Source organism: Myiozetetes cayanensis, unplaced genomic scaffold (genome assembly GCF_022539395.1).
Source record: "Myiozetetes cayanensis isolate MyiCay16 unplaced genomic scaffold, myiCay2020 scf12, whole genome shotgun sequence".
NCBI classification, from domain to species: domain Eukaryota; kingdom Metazoa; phylum Chordata; class Aves; order Passeriformes; family Tyrannidae; genus Myiozetetes; species Myiozetetes cayanensis.
Genome location: NW_026086826.1, coordinates 26,197,122 through 26,212,298, shown reverse-complemented (window position 1 = coordinate 26,212,298; position 15,177 = coordinate 26,197,122). Strand labels below are relative to the sequence as shown.

The 15,177-nt window shown below is 53.1% G+C and overlaps 1 protein-coding gene across 8 annotated transcripts in view; it reads left to right on the top strand.

Moving 5' to 3' along the window:
- Positions 1-15,177, top strand: part of CACNA1E (calcium voltage-gated channel subunit alpha1 E) — a 134,176-nt gene that overhangs the window by 93,874 nt on the left and 25,125 nt on the right. For 6 of the 8 annotated variants that reach the window (XR_007627720.1, XM_050306709.1, XM_050306711.1 and 3 more), the window contains exons 20-32: positions 2,526-2,582; positions 3,484-4,089; positions 4,186-4,460; positions 5,083-5,242; positions 5,766-5,895; positions 6,403-6,462; positions 6,801-6,907; positions 10,785-10,796; positions 12,175-12,271; positions 13,376-13,536; positions 13,922-14,059; positions 14,613-14,814; positions 15,012-15,176. Coding sequence is in view for 7 of the 8 variants with exons in the window: in XM_050306709.1 (XP_050162666.1) it covers positions 2,526-2,582; positions 3,484-4,089; positions 4,186-4,460; positions 5,083-5,242; positions 5,766-5,895; positions 6,403-6,462; positions 6,801-6,907; positions 10,785-10,796; positions 12,175-12,271; positions 13,376-13,536; positions 13,922-14,059; positions 14,613-14,814; positions 15,012-15,176 (2,170 nt within the window). In the remaining variant the exon portion in view is untranslated. The remainder of the gene's footprint in view (positions 1-2,525; positions 2,583-3,483; positions 4,090-4,185; positions 4,461-5,082; positions 5,243-5,765; positions 5,896-6,402; positions 6,463-6,800; positions 6,908-10,784; positions 10,797-12,174; positions 12,272-13,375; positions 13,537-13,921; positions 14,060-14,612; positions 14,815-15,011; position 15,177) is intronic. The other 2 variants (XM_050306714.1, XM_050306713.1) reach the window with 1 other exon arrangement.

Here is a 15,177-nt window from a genome sequence, read left to right as displayed (position 1 = left end):
TGTGAAACAACATTTGATTGTACAGAAGTTTGATTTGAGCAAGGAAAAAAAGCCCCAAACTACATAAACCTGCAGCATGGTGTTAAGGAGCCTTGTCTCTGTGTTTCAGCAGGTGAAAATTCTGTTTTTTCCTTTCTAGATGCCTTTCTTCTCTTTATTTTGCAGTCTCATATGGTCTAAATCACATAAAACTTTCAAAGTCAACATTAGAATGAGGCGTTTTGATTTGTTTCCCAAAACAGTACATTTCAGTACAGCTGAAGATATTTTTTTTCTCCTTTTTTCTTTTTTAAGGTTTCATTATGCTTTGAAACCCAGCCAAGCTCATACAAGGCAGAATCTCTTGCAGATTTGTTGAGAGAAACTGCTGATCTGGGGGGGCTGGAGGCAGTGTTGGCAACAGCCCCCTTCCTAGTTTGGCAGCAGTGGGATCTGACAGTCCCTCCACTCATGGTTTTAGGTGCAGCAGGAACCAGAGGTACTTGTAGGCCCTGCCTGACCTCCCAGCAGCCAGAGGTTTCTCCTTGGTTTGGGGATGATAGGATGTTCATAATAAATCTGTGTCTGCCCAAGTACTTGGGGGGATTATGGGAAAGATGATGGAGTCTGTATGTCATGACTGTTTCTGGTTACCAATTGGAATATGTTGGATAAAGTGAGGAAACACAGGGATTTAGGCTGCAGCAGAGGATGAAGAATGGACAGATACAATAGAGGGAGAGGGGGAGATGGAATATATTAGGGCAGTAAAGGATTTGCCCATGCTGTACATTCCTGATAGAGCTTTCTAATCATTGTGAGGTGGAGCTGGTTGGGAAAACAGTCTCTAACCTTTCCTTTATTGTTCTAGTGGCTTTGAAATGAGAGGTATTGATATTCACAGGTCTTTTTTCCAACTCCTCCCACTCATGAGGATGGATAGGGTTGGGGGCAGGGAGTGTGATGCCATGGTGGGGTGACTGTTGCTCTGATGTGGTTTTGGTGGTGCTGCACTGATGCCAGCAGCCAGGGAGGGATAGTGGGGACAGCATATCAAGTGAAAATCCAGAGCAGAGCTGGCCTCTGCCTTTGGGTGTGCACAGACACAGATGGCTTCACTCCTCGGTGGGTACCCAGTGCAGGCAGGTCGGTACATGCACTCTTGCCTGCAGAGGGGTCCGGCGGCCTGAGGGGACAAGCTCTCCTACGGGAGGAGCGCTCTCACTGGATGAGCACTCCCACAGGATGAACACTCCCACGGGATGGGTGTTCCCATGTGGCCAGGCTGACACAGGCAGCCGTGGTGCTGGTCGGGGTATTGTATTGGTCCGCGGGCGCCGGCGGTGCAGATGGTGCGGGGCTGTTTGGTGAGTGGGTGGCCAGATGGACGCATGCAGGTGCTGTCATGTGTTGGTGCCTAACGTGGTGTGTGGATGCCTTCGGAGGCTCGGGCACTTGCTGCGGGGATGGCGGTGGGTGCCTGTAACTTGATCCCTACCTTGAGCGTGGCACTGTGCTGTTCCCATGCTGTAATGACCAGCGTGACCAGAGCACCTCTCCTGTGGGGACAGGCTGAGAGAGTTGAGGTGGTTCAGCCTGGCGAAGAGAAAGCTCCAGGGAGGCCTTAAAGCACCTTCCAGTACCTACAGTACCTCTCTTACACTGTAAGAGAACTGGAGAGGGACTTTCGACAAGGTGTTTTTTTGACAAGTGGTAGGACAACAGGGAATGTCTTCAAACTCTTAGGAAGTGGTCTTGAGCCTGCAGGAGCTCAAGAAGCATTTGGACAATGCTCTCAGGCACATGGTGTGATCCTTGGGGTTGTCTTGTGCAGTGCCAGGGGTTGGACTCGATGATCCTTGTAGATCCATTCCAACTTAAGAGATTCTGTGATTCTATGATTGCATCTGCTTGGGGTGGTTTGCTTGGAGCTGTGCTTATCTGAATCTTTTTTGTACTGATATGAAGGTTAAAGCCGAAAATCTCCCCAGCTGCTGGTGGGGGTGAAGGACACTGCCAGCCCTGTTAATCTTCTCTGTGTGTGGGCTGCTTAACTGACAAGAGCTCTGTGGCATCTCACCCTGGGCTTGTGCCTTGCATTTGCTGGGGAGCTTAATGTTTCCTTCTGTAGTCCTAGGGCAGCATGGTGACAGCTCTGAGCAGCTTGGGGCTGGTCTGATGCATTCCCTCCTCTTTCCAATTGCCATGTTTTTCTTGGGAAAAGTGAATTTGGAGCAGTTTGGAACAGCTGTTAAATATCCAAGGATGTATGGGGGCTTCTGAAGGACTGCTTTCCCCATGCATGGCGTGGGGAGGGCTCTGTGGCCTCCACGGAATGGATCCCAGTGTGTCAGTGTGATTGTGGGCAGCCCACTGCCGGTATGCAAGTGTGGGTTCACTGTGTACGTGCAGGGATTCACTGCCCAGCAGCCGATCGGCAAAGAGATGCTGGTTGCCCAAGGTGGGGGGACACCTCTCTGTGCTGCCCACAGGAGCGGAAGAAGGGGCGAAGAGGGGGATTGAACCCGTTTATTTTTCCTCCGCAGAAGAGACAGGCGGAGGAGACACCACATGTCGATGTGGGAGCCACGCAGCAGCCACCTGTATGTGGGCCGCGGGGGCGCGTGTCCGTCTGTGGCTCCTGTGCTGTCTGTGCGTCCGCGGGGCCGGGACACATCCCGCTCCCCGCCGGCCTCCTCGGCAGGGCGGGGAGGGAGCGGCCGTGTGTGTTTGCCTGTATCCGTGTGCTGCCGTGCACCTCGTTCGTGCGTGCGTGTTGTTTGGTGTGTGCCGGACCCCCCCGTGTGTGGTGCTATGCCGTACGTGCGTGTCGCCGCCCGTGGATGTGCCGTGCACGGTGTGTGAGCGGTGTATGTACTCCTGGGTGTTTCCCTGTGCCTTAGGTGTGTCGGGAACGGCACGTCTGTCTGCTCCAGGGTGTTTGCCGGCGAACTTAACGACACTGCTAAGGTTTTCATGGCACATCCTCGTCCTCCACGTAGAGAAACCCAGTACAGCTCCTTCCTCTGCAGACAGTCAAAATTGCTTCTCCCCAAACCTCGGGGCAGGCTTCCTGCCCGGGATGTGCTGGCGAGAGGCAAAAAGGGGTCCCTGTATACAGCGAGAGGGCTTGACCCATATTTAAGGTGGCTCCAGGCAATCACACAAGAGGAAGGTGGTTCCTGCCTCTCTGGGATAGGGCAAGCCAGGGTGCTGTCTGCTCCCAGAAGCTGGACAAGAAAACTTCAGGGCAGCAGTAAGGATGCTGGGGCTGGTCATCCATCAGCCTGATGCCTTCTGAAGGGGCTATAAGTACAGTCTCAACCCCCTTTCCAGCCCCTGCCATCACCAGAGGGATGCTGACAAAGTCTTAGCACAACCTGTAACCCTGGTGGTGGCATTTCCCTCTCCCTGGGATTCCCAGATTAAATCCAGGGTGGGTGCTTCAGCTGGTAGGAGGTGGGGTAAGCCAGGATGCTGACCCCTTGCTATCCCTCATCGCAGGCGGGAGCGTCGCCGGCGGCACCACATGTCAGTGTGGGAGCAGCGCACCAGCCAGCTACGCCGGCACATGCAGATGTCCAGCCAGGAGGGCATCAACAAGGATGAGCCACCCCTCATCAACCCCCACGCCAGCATCTTCCGCAAGAAGAAACCAGGGGATGGCGTCACCTTGGAGAAATGCACTGAGGAGCAGGGCAAGGGCGAGCGGCCACTGGCTGAGGGACCAGAGCAGCCTGTCCTGGGAGCCAATCCCAGCGGTGGTGAGGATAGGAGGAGCCCATCGCCCCGGGCCAAGCGAGACAAGGATATGTGGCAGCAGAAATCATGTCTTGGGAACTGTGAGCCGGGTGAGCAGGATGGGGCAGGTGGCAGCGTTGAGGATAGAGCCAGGATGAGGCAGAGCCAGCGGCGCAGCCGGCACCGCAGAGCCCGGATGGAGGGGAAGGAGCAAGCTGGCATCTTGGGGAGCCGCTCGGCCAGCCAGGAAATGGGTCTGGAGGAGGCCAGCACCATGGAGGGGGCACAGGATGGGGACCGGCGTGGGGACGTGGCCGCAACCGAGGTGCTGATTCAGGGGGAGCCGGAGGCAAGCGGAGAGTCTGTCAGGTTGGTAACCGGGGACGGCATCTTGCCGTTCCCAGAGCTCCTAGTCCTTTCTCCCTGTCCTCTCACACCTTATTTTCTCTCACATCCCTCCTGCAGGACAAACGGGGTCCCTGCCGGTGATGCCGATCTGATTGGGACTGCCAAGAAGGGGAGCCCCCCACATGCAGTCCCCGAGCCCCACCAGGGGAAGACAGGCAACCTCACAGAACAGGACTGCAGCAGCCCAGACACCAGCGAGCAGGCGCTGCTGCAGGGCAGTCGCACCGTCAGCCGGAGCGAGCCTGACCTCTCCTCCATCACCCCCAACACTGAGAAGGCCACGGAGAGCACCACCATCATGATCGATGTCCACGACTCTGCTGTGGTACACAGTGAGGACCCATCTCTCTTTCCTGAGCCCCTGTCCCAGCCCTCGGGGACCCTGTGGGGATGGAAAGCCGCTTGCATGGCTTTTCCTGTCCACATCCACCAACTGAGGGGGGGGATTTCTTTGCTGTTCCTTGCAGCACCTCTGTCCAGCACCCCAGTTTCACAGGGGAATCCCAAATGTAATGCTGATGTGCTATCATCCTCTGGGGACCATGTCTCTTCCTCACCTCCTTGCCATCCACCCCTTCATCTGATTCCTCATTCCCCCTTCCTCTCCACCTGGGCAAAACAGTTGCATTCCCTCTTTTTCCTGACACATGCACAGCCTCCACCAGCTTGCTGCCGCTCAAACACCTTAACAGCATTCTCGCTGTCAAGGTGAGCTGCTTCTAAACAGTGTTATTAATTAAACAGCATGGTAAAAACTGGCCTTGTTAAACCCCATTTTACGTGCTTCATCCCAGCAGCTCATCTCTTTTTCTTCCTTTTTGAGAGAGGGGTCTCTCTTCCAGTAACAGCACAGGGATTTAAAGCAGGAATCAGGGGGTGTGCATGCATGTTGCAGGGACACCCCAGGGTGCTGTCTGGGTGCAAGGCCAGGCAAAGGCTCTCACTTTCCTGCAGTTAGCAACAAGGCAGATGGTGAAGCCAGCCCCTTAAAGGAGGCCGAGACCAAAGAAGATGAGGAGGAAATGGAGAAGAAGAAGTGGAAGAAGGAAAAAAGCGAGACAGGCAAAGCAATGGTGCCGCACAGCTCCATGTTCATCTTCAGCACCACCAACCCGTGAGATGTTTTTTGGAACATAGGAGCCCCAGGGCTGAGGAGGGGTGCAAGGGGAAAGACCCTAGACATCACCAAAACCAGGGAATCCCCGTGGGAGGGAGTCTGAGTATCTCCCAAACAGCCTTGATAACCAGCTGTGGTGTTCCCCCAGCCCCACAATGGTCTCACTCTTGACTCTGTCTCCCAACTGCTGATGGCTAGTTGGGATTTTTAGTCGCTAGTTGTTATATTTATCTGCAGTTTTATACCCCCCTGTAGCTCTTCCCCAGCTCCAGCAGCCTGGAAGAATAAGTGTCCCAATTTCTCAGAGACTTTAGCTGCCTGGTTGTGGGGTGGGTGGGGGTGGATGGGACAGCCAAAGAAAACGGTCAGCAGGCCCAAATTCTCCCTGGGCTCCCTTCTCCTGCTCCTCGGACTTTGCTGCCCATCTTTCTGCCCTGGAAGGCTGGTGGGTTTTGCACATGGGCCATGGCTGGGGCCTGCCAGGGGCTCACAGGTTGGGGTGTGGGCTGTGTCCCCACAGGGTGCGGAGGGCCTGCCACTACATCGTGAACCTGCGCTACTTCGAGATGTGCATCCTCCTGGTGATTGCCGCCAGCAGCATCGCCCTGGCGGCCGAGGATCCCGTCCTCACTAACTCCGACCGCAACAAAGTGATTACAACCCTCTCCTGCTCCCCCTGTCCCGCAGGGCAGTGCAGACAGAGGTCCTGTAGAATTTTAGCTTCTGTGGTGGGGCACGTGTGGGACAGGGAATGAGGGCAGCTGGTGGCAGCACCTGCACTGTGCCGTGGAGTCTGACTTCTTCCTCATCACCTTCCTTTATAAACCCCAGCTTCCCACACGAGGGGTTTAGAGCCTGGGCTGCAGACCAGGGTACCTTGTCATCAGTAAAGTAGCTTAAACTGGGGAGATGCTGGTGTTCATGGGCACTGGTGTGGGGCTACACAATTCCAGCTCACAGCATGATCCCCAAGCCACTTATGCTATGCACAGGAAATTATTCCCTTCTGCCTACACAGGCTGGGTTTGGGGCAAGGACCCTCTGTCTGCACCTGAGCCAGGCGAGCCATGGTGTGGGGTGGTGGTGGGGTCTGGGTGGGTACCAATGGGCCTGTTTGCTTGGCACCATCTGCAGAGCACCCGTGACTCTCTCTGCAGGTCCTGAGATATTTTGACTATGTCTTCACTGGCGTCTTCACCTTTGAGATGGTTATCAAGGTAAGAGCCCTTGCAGGCTGTGGGTGCTGAGACCAGCAGCATCCTTGCAGGGGATGGGAAATAGCTCAGTTTTTCAGTTCTGGTCCTAAATCTGGGTGGTGGAGACCCTAAAGTTTGGTTCGCAGCAGTGGGAGTCTAGAGTGCTCAGCACCACTTTTGTCAGCCTCCAGGCTTCCACACAAATATGATGCTCCTTGACCTACACCCAGGACACAGGGATGAGTCTGCTATTCCCCAGCAGACTCCCTGTCCCCCAGCTTGCCCAGCCAGTGGCTCTTCCACGTGATGTCTGAGCTGCTCATTCCCTGCCTGTTTTTCTCTCTGTTTCTCCCCTCCAGATGATTGATCAAGGCTTGATCCTGCAGGACGGGTCCTACTTCCGAGACCTCTGGAACATCCTGGATTTCATTGTGGTGGTGGGAGCACTGGTGGCTTTTGCCTTGGCGTAAGTGGCCGTCATCCTTGTCAGGTCCCTGTCTTCCCTTGGCTGTGGTGGGAAAAGAATGCAGCTGTGTCTTATGGCTACTAGCCCCTGACTTTGCTTTTTTCATTTCTCTGCACCCTTCTTCTCTGCTTCTGGGATTGCTCCTAGCAGTGGTGTGTGGCTGCTCCAGAGATGTATTTATCCTTGTTTATCAAATGCTGGTGAGCAAGCAGGCAGGGAGCAAGGCAAGGCAAGCTGGAAGTGCTAGGAAGAGGTTGATGATGAAAGTAGATTTGAAACAGAGCAGAAGGGGCTGTTGGAGAGGGGAGAGAACTTAAGGGTGGCAGAGCTGGAACTATACAGCTGCTATGCATCTTGGGGTGCACAGAGAGAGCAAAAGCAGTAGCCAGCAGGGCCCTCTGAACGTGTTTGTGCTGGAAATGGTTCCCCCTGGCTGATGACTTTTCTCTGCTCTGAGGGGGAGCGTTGCTCCAGAGCCCTGCAGGGATGGGGATGTGGCGGGTGAAGTTTGTACCAGCAGCCTCTGCAGCACCACAGCACAGTCAGGGTGCTGTGTGCTTGCCCTGCAGTATGTCCTCGCTGAGCATCACCTTGTGGTTGGGCTCTGGATCTGAGCTTGTGGCACCTGCAGATACCGGGATGTCTATGGTGCCTGTGCCCTGGAGGGGAGGAGCACCCAGGGATGAATTTCATGCTGCTCTGCCCTCCTGTGTACCGCTGACTGGGGCAGGTGATGCAGCGTGAGCACAGGGAGGGATGTGTGGTGCCACAGTGATGCTCGCAGGCCCCAGGGCCGTGATGCCCTGCTGGTGCCCGAGGAGGGAGAGGAGAAAAGAGGATAGGCTCAGGCTCCTTTGTCATGCTGTTGCTCTCTGTGCCTCTGACACTGGCAGTGGTGGCGTTAGTGCTGGTGAGAGGGGAGGGCCTGGCAGCCACGCAGACTGAAGCCTTGTCCTTGTCCACAGCTCAGGTACCGTGTCAGGCTCTTGGGGTGGCTGTGTCGGAGCCCTGATGCCGCTCGATTGATTACAGCCCGTAATCCATCCCTCCCATCTCAACCCAGACTGGGCAGCAGCTCCTTTTCCTAGTTCTCACCCACTTGCATCATCCCTGGCTCATTGCTTTTGCCTTCCTCACCCCATTCCTTGCCTGGTGCTTTCAGCCCCTGCTCCCTCCCGGGAAGAGCATGGGAGAATTCAGCTTATGCAGAGCAGGGAGGAACCAGCCCCTGGGCAGGGCAGGGGGATGACCCTGGCATGGGCAAGGGGCATGGTGCAAGTTTGCTGGCTGGAAACAATGCTCTGAACTCCTGGAAGGCCACCCAGGCCACCACGAGGGTGGATCAGACATCTTTGGGATCTGGCTGATCCCTCCTCTGCCAGGACAGCCCCTCAGAGCATGTCTGGCAGGGCTCAAGGGCATCACCTGCCTGAAGATGCACTGAATAGTTTGAGGATCTTTACAGGAGGAAAAGGAAACTTTTTCCTTCCAAGACAACTTCCATCAAGACTTTTGATGGCTGAAAGAGCATAGCTTGATGGCTCAGCCTGCTCCTGAGTTGATGGGTGTCCTCACCAGTGCTAACAGTACAGTAGTCTGTGTTTACTGTCCCCTTGCCGCCACCCCACAAAGGTGGCACAGTTTGTGAAATTGCCCCTGGAGGTAGCAGGGTCCAGCACTGAGCATGTGGGGAAGCTGCCGTGTCCCTTCCAGCCCTCCTTATCACTTGCCTGCCTCCACCCATCCTCCGGAGGGAAGGACATTCCCTCTGGGCATGGGGCAGCTGAATTCTTGAGGGTGATCACCACCATGGGCTGTGGCACAGAACCCCTTCCCATGGAGAAAGTCCTGGCATCTCCACAGCCATTTGCAGAAAGCATCGATGTCGCCTGCTCACTCTTGTAGCCGTAGCTGGGTAGATACTGAGTTGCTTGTGTCGTGGACAGGGGCTCTTTATCATGTAAACCTGCAGGATTGTCTATCTCCCTCACCTCCAACGGTAGCTCCTGCTGGAGGAGATGATCTCATGGCTTTGGGAGTGAGGGGAACAAAGGAGCCACGGTGATTTCCAATGGGTTTATACATTATAAAGCATTTATAAGAACACCTGCCTCTCCTCTTGGCAGCCCATCGCTGCTACACCCCCAGGAGCTGCGGGATGTTCACCAGGTCTGCGTGTCCCAGACTGCCACCCTCCCTCCCACCCTCCCTCCTGGTCTTGAGGGGAAGCCTCTGGTGGTGATGTTTGAATCCATCTCCCTTTTTTGTCCCTCCATGAGCTCTCTGATGTGGGTCTAGGGTGGGGTGATTGTCCTCCTTCTCGTACTCCTCCTTTCCTCCATGGTGCTCGGTCGGCAGTGATGCCCATGGAGCAGCTACAGTGATTATCTGGATGAGAGCAGCTGGTGACTGAGTCCAGCACTGCCCAGTAGAAGTTCTGAGACATGCCATGAAGATTTTCTGCCCCATTTTACCTCTCCTCTGTGTTTTTGGTTTTCCCCTAGGGGTCCTGGGTGGCTGTGGGCACAGCAGGAGGACTTTGAGCTAGTCTGGCGGTGCCAACATCTGCTGACTGTCAGTGCCACATCCAAATCACCAACAAGCAGGATTCCACCCATAAAGCCATCACTTACTATGCCATCATGGCTTGTGCATTGCTCCCTCAGAGCCTGTGCATCCTGAGCGAGAGGCCATCTCAGCTCATCCATAACTCTCCACATGGAAAGCTAATACATCAATCCATACACGGCCTAAATAAAAAGCTGTAAATCTCCAAAGAGTTCAAATTTAGTTAGCTGGAATAACCAGAACCATAACTAAAGACCCTTCTCGCTTATGCTTCCTGTGACATCCTCTGAGGAGGCACTTGCACAGTGGAGTGGTACTCGCTCGTGGCTCTGTACAGCTGCCCAGAGGTGTGTGTGTGGGGGAGTTGAGTGGTCAGTGTGTAGCCCTCATCTTCTTACCTGGTGAGCAATGGCAGGTGCCCAGCAGAGGTACCTCTTTCCTTGCAGAGCAGCATCTCCTTCTGCCATTAGACATCAGTGTCTGGAAGCAAGAGGGACCCATACACACTGCAAAATAGTGTAGTGTGAGGCTGCTCAGGACAGAGGTCCCACCAGAGAACCCTTTTCAACAGACCTTCCACCCTGTTGGGCTAACATGCAGTCAGGGTCTGGAGTTGGTTTTCTATGTTTTAAGAAATGTTTTACTTGTAGGCTTTATCTGCAGTGCTAAGTGTTCTGGGTGCACGTAGAAGGGACTTAGCTCAAATGGGAGCAGAGGTTTGGTTACAACTTGTAGCCCACCTTGGCTTGTCCAAGTGAGTGTCCTGCTGGGTTGCATGAGATTCTGTGCTTCAGTTCAGGCTCTTAATCAGTGGATTTCTCTATGGAGGTGATTTGGCAGAATTTGGATGGGAACTATTGTGGCTTTGTAGGTATGTTCCCTTGGAAGCACCTACCTTCAGCTGGCTGGGGCCAAGTTTTGAGGTCTCCCCTCATCTCTTGGCTAAGGAGGACCATGAACCCACCTGCTCTTGCCCACTGTCCTGCTCTCTGCAGATTTCTCTTGTAGCAGAGCTTTTGCTATGTGCCCCCAGCCCAAAACCTGGGGGGGAGGGCAGGATCTCCTGACGTGCTGGATGAGTCTCTCCCTGGAAATATGCCCCATCCTGAAGGACACAGCATGGTCTACACATCGTACCTTTCAACCTAAGCATGGGTTGGGGGACAGCTGCCACAGGGTCCCTGTACCTGAGAGGCTGCAGTTGTCGCTGTGCAACTTCCCTAATGCTTTTCTTACCTTCTTCCTCTTTTCTTTCTTTTTCCCTCTCTGCTGGTGCTATTTGGTGGCTGCTGGGCTGGATCATCAACAGGAATGCTTTGGGGTAACTATGGTGGTCGGGATATTGTGGGATGCTGCTCTGGGGAGCACAGGGGGATGGGTGCAGATGGATGTCAGTCTGTCCAATGCCAGTGCTGACCAATACCAGCTGCATTTGCTGAGACTGCAGTACACTGCTCTGCAGGCACCCCTGTGTTCTGAAGAGATCCCTCCTTAGTAGATGTTAATCACTGCAGTTGAGCTGTCCTTGGTGGGGGCTTCCACCAGCTGAGCACTGCCCCCAAATCCTTGCCCCAGCCCTGAGTCAGATGCCTAGGCCCCTGATAATGAGCAAAACAGGAGCCAGGAGGTGTGAAGTGAGTCCCAGGGCTGTTTATACAGTTGCTTCATATGCATGTGTGGGGCTGTGCTCCCAGGGACGACTATTAATTAGTGGTTTTGTTTACACTTCTTAACGATTAAGCCCATTATTGTGCTCCCTGTTGCATTAACCCCTCACAGAAGAGCTGTGTAATGGGGAGCATCTGTTGTTGCAAGTAATTTTCCTTGACGTTTTTCGAGGGTGCCTGGTGGATCCAAGCTGTGCCACCTTCACCAGGATCTCTGCTCCATCCCGAGATCTAGTCCATGGGCAGTGAAAAGATAAGAAAAAAACACTGGTATTGTGGTTGGGAATAATGATCATATTCAAGAAATGAGGGCCATGAGGGGGCTTTCCTCAACAATTCTGCCAGTAAGCTCTGCCTCGGCTGACTTCGGGTGGAGGCAAGTGCAGCCCTGATCTGAGGAGATCTTAGAGACCCTTCCGGGGGTCCAACCCTGCTGCCTTGGGCAGGAACACCTTCCACTAGACCAGGTTGCTCAGGGCCCCATCCAACCTTGCCTAGAATACCTCCAGGGATGGGGCAACAACAGTTTGACCGGCAGTGTAGATCCTATTGAGTACATCTCCCTCATTTTATTATTAATTTCTTGCAGTTAGTAGTAACGGTAAAAAACAATTTGCAATGGTGGGGGCCTTGTGCAAGCCCCACTTGCAAAAGGCATGTACCTGTAGTAGGGATGCTCCTTGTGCTGCCTTTACCCTGAAAATCTAGCATTGCTTGCCCCAGCCCTGGCTTCCCAACAGAGGGGTTTGTTAAGGTCACTGCTCCCTGGTGAAGGGGAAAGGTGCTAATCCCGAGGAGGAGGGCATTGCTTCATTTTTTGTCTCTGCCAGTGCATGTGTTGGAGGAGATGTGTTTACGTGGGTTGAGCACTCAGCAGTCGCACGTTTGTGCCCCTCCTATTCCTGTCTTCACACGTGCTGGGGTGGGGTGGGGGTGTTGTCAGCAGTTTAAACCCCCCGAGCATCCAAGTCTACAAAGTTACTGTCTCTCTGTTCCATTTTTGGGTGTATGTGCCTCCCTCCGACATGGTAGGACCAACAAGGGACGGGATATCAAGACCATCAAGTCTCTCCGTGTGCTGCGGGTCTTGAGGCCTCTGAAAACCATCAAGCGACTGCCCAAGCTGAAGGTAATGACCCCCATCTCCTGCCTTACACCTGTGTTCTTCTCCTGCATGGAATGGTGGGTAAGGGACCATAAACATTGATTTGCTAATGGGCGGTGAACAAGTTGTTTTCAAGGCTTTCAGTGCATTTTAGGAGCCCTGTTTTCAACCACAGCACCCTTCAGGCTGCTTCATATCTGGAGATGCAATGAGTTATTAAAAGCAAGCCCAGACTGCTGCAAGGTGTCAGAGGTAGTTCCTCTGCCAATGGGGCTTGAGTGGGTGCAAGACAGCAAAACCCAGATGTTGTCCTGAAAAGTAGATTGTCTTGGTTTTGGAGAGCTCAAGTCTCTTTCCAGAGATCATGATCTTTCTCTCCAGAGCAGCTTGCAAATGACTTGGGGTTTTGTGTGCTGTGCTGCCATGGTGTTGCACTGCAGGGATACTTCCCATCTCAATAGTGGGATTATTCCTTGGCACAGGTAGGATTATGGATTTCCCTGCTTTAGCTGATGGGGTATAGAGCCAGAAAGGACAAAGAGACCAAGGCAGCCCTGTTTTTTATTAAATGAAACACAGTAACATGGGGTTTGACCCCAGCTTTTCTTCCTGATCAGTGGATGGATTCAGCTGATGTCAATTCACTTCTGGAAATGCCTGTCTCCCTCCACCATGAAACAGGGATATGGACATTCCTCACGTAAAGTGCTATGAGAACTAGGGCTGAGAGCACTGAGGGAGGTGCTGCTCCTGCAGGCAGAGGTATTTGCTGTGCCTTGTTATTTGGGGTGATGCAAAACAACAAAGTGTTTACTGATTAGTCCTGAGTGCTGCTAATTGCATCATTAGGATGGTCCACTGTCTGCTATCTTGGTTGCAGAGAACACTGAGGATACAAACATCCATGGTCGGTGCTGCCCTGGGGGCTGCGTGGTGCCTACATGTGTGCTGTGGGTACTCTGGTGTTAACCTCGTTTATAAAATAGCTTTTTGCCTGGGAGAAGGCCCAGCTTTTCCTCCTTTCCCCATGAGGAGTGGGAAATGCCTTTCCACAGGATAACCTGGTTTTGGTCCTGCCCTTTTCTGGGACTGTGGGTTCCCAAAGGTGAGCTCTGCCTTCTCCTGCAGGCTGTCTTTGACTGTGTCGTGACATCCCTCAAGAATGTCTTCAACATCCTCATTGTCTACAAGCTCTTCATGTTCATCTTTGCTGTTATTGCCGTCCAGCTCTTCAAGGGGAAGTTTTTCTACTGTACTGACAGCTCTAAGGACACACAGAAGGACTGCATGTAGGTGCCCTGTTGATGCTCTGGGTAATGGCTGCTGTGGTTCCCAGTTAAGTCCTTAGTCATGACTCGCTCTTGGCTGTATCTCTTAGGGTGGATGGCATGAGCTGAGCCCTGCCCCACTGCTGTATCAGCACTGCACATCCTTCCATGGGATGCAGAGACCCTTATTTTGCTCCTGTTCTTTCCTTCTTCTCTCTTCTCTTTTGCCTTCCCCTTCTCTGTTTCCTCATGGTTGTTATCCAGCTTCTCCCCATTTTTCCCTCCATCCCTGCAGGAGGAGAGGTGCCCATCACTGCACACACACACTTCCCCCAGGGTTTACACTCACCATCCTTTAGTCTGGCAGTGTAAAAAACAAGGTCATTGCTCTCTCCCAACCTTGCAGAGGGAACTACGTGGACCATGAGAAGAACAAGATGGAGGTGAAATGTCGAGAATGGAAACGTCATGAGTTTCACTATGACAATATCATCTGGGCTTTGCTCACCCTGTTCACAGTCTCCACTGGCGAGGGTTGGCCCCAGTGAGTATTCTTCTCTGTCTGTCCCCTTGAACGGGGTTGATCACATCCCCATTGGATCCCAGGTAGAACTGAGAGAGGAACTGCTGGGCAGAAAGGAGGAGAGGAACAACGAGAAATTATATCAAGACAAACAGGCTTTTAACCCTGCTGTGAGGCTGGGGCCGTGGCTGAAGTTAGGTTCTTCTTTAAGGAGTCAATGATGGATAATCCTTTCTTCTATATGGCCCTAAGATACATTTTAGATAATTATTAAGAGATGACTACAGGAATAGACCTCTTTACATGCTCATGTGAGCTTGGGCAGTATTATTCTCTGTGTGTAGACCACAGGAAAATCCATTTGCCATCAGAGGCACAGGTAAAACACCATAAAACAAGCTGTAGCTACTTAAAAAGATCTTGAAAGCAGATTAGGACAGAGCTTTACCTTGTCATTGCACAAGGGGGGACAGACAGAGCTGGCTGTGCAGAGTGAGTCCCATTGGAAGTGCCACATAGTGGCAGCCCTGAAGGACATACCTGTGGTTGCTTTTCTTCACCTGTCTGCTCACAGGGTGCTGCAGCATTCGGTGGATGTGACAGAGGAGGACCGTGGACCCAGCCGCAGCAACCGCATGGAGATGTCCATTTTTTATGTCGTCTATTTTGTGGTCTTCCCTTTCTTCTTCGTCAACATTTTCGTGGCTCTCATCATCATTACGTTCCAAGAGCAAGGAGACAAAATGATGGAGGAGTGCAGTCTGGAGAAGAACGAGGTACAGTCTGTAAGGGGGAAAGAGGACGCTTCCATGATTTTTTTGCAATTTGGGAACTTGGAGCTTCTCAGATATGGAAAAGGTGAAAGAAATCCGTGGGCCACCTGCCTTCTCACATCGTGAAGGAAAGAAATGTGGCAGCCACTGTCCCCCATGTCTCTCTCAACCAGGTTGTGATGCACGTTGTTTTATTACAGAGGGCCTGCATTGACTTTGCCATCAGTGCCAAACCCCTCACACGGTACATGCCCCAGAACCGACACACCTTCCAGTACCGTGTCTGGCACTTCGTGGTGTCCCCATCCTTCGAGTACACCATCATGGCCATGATAGCACTGAACACCGTGGTGCTGATGATGAAGG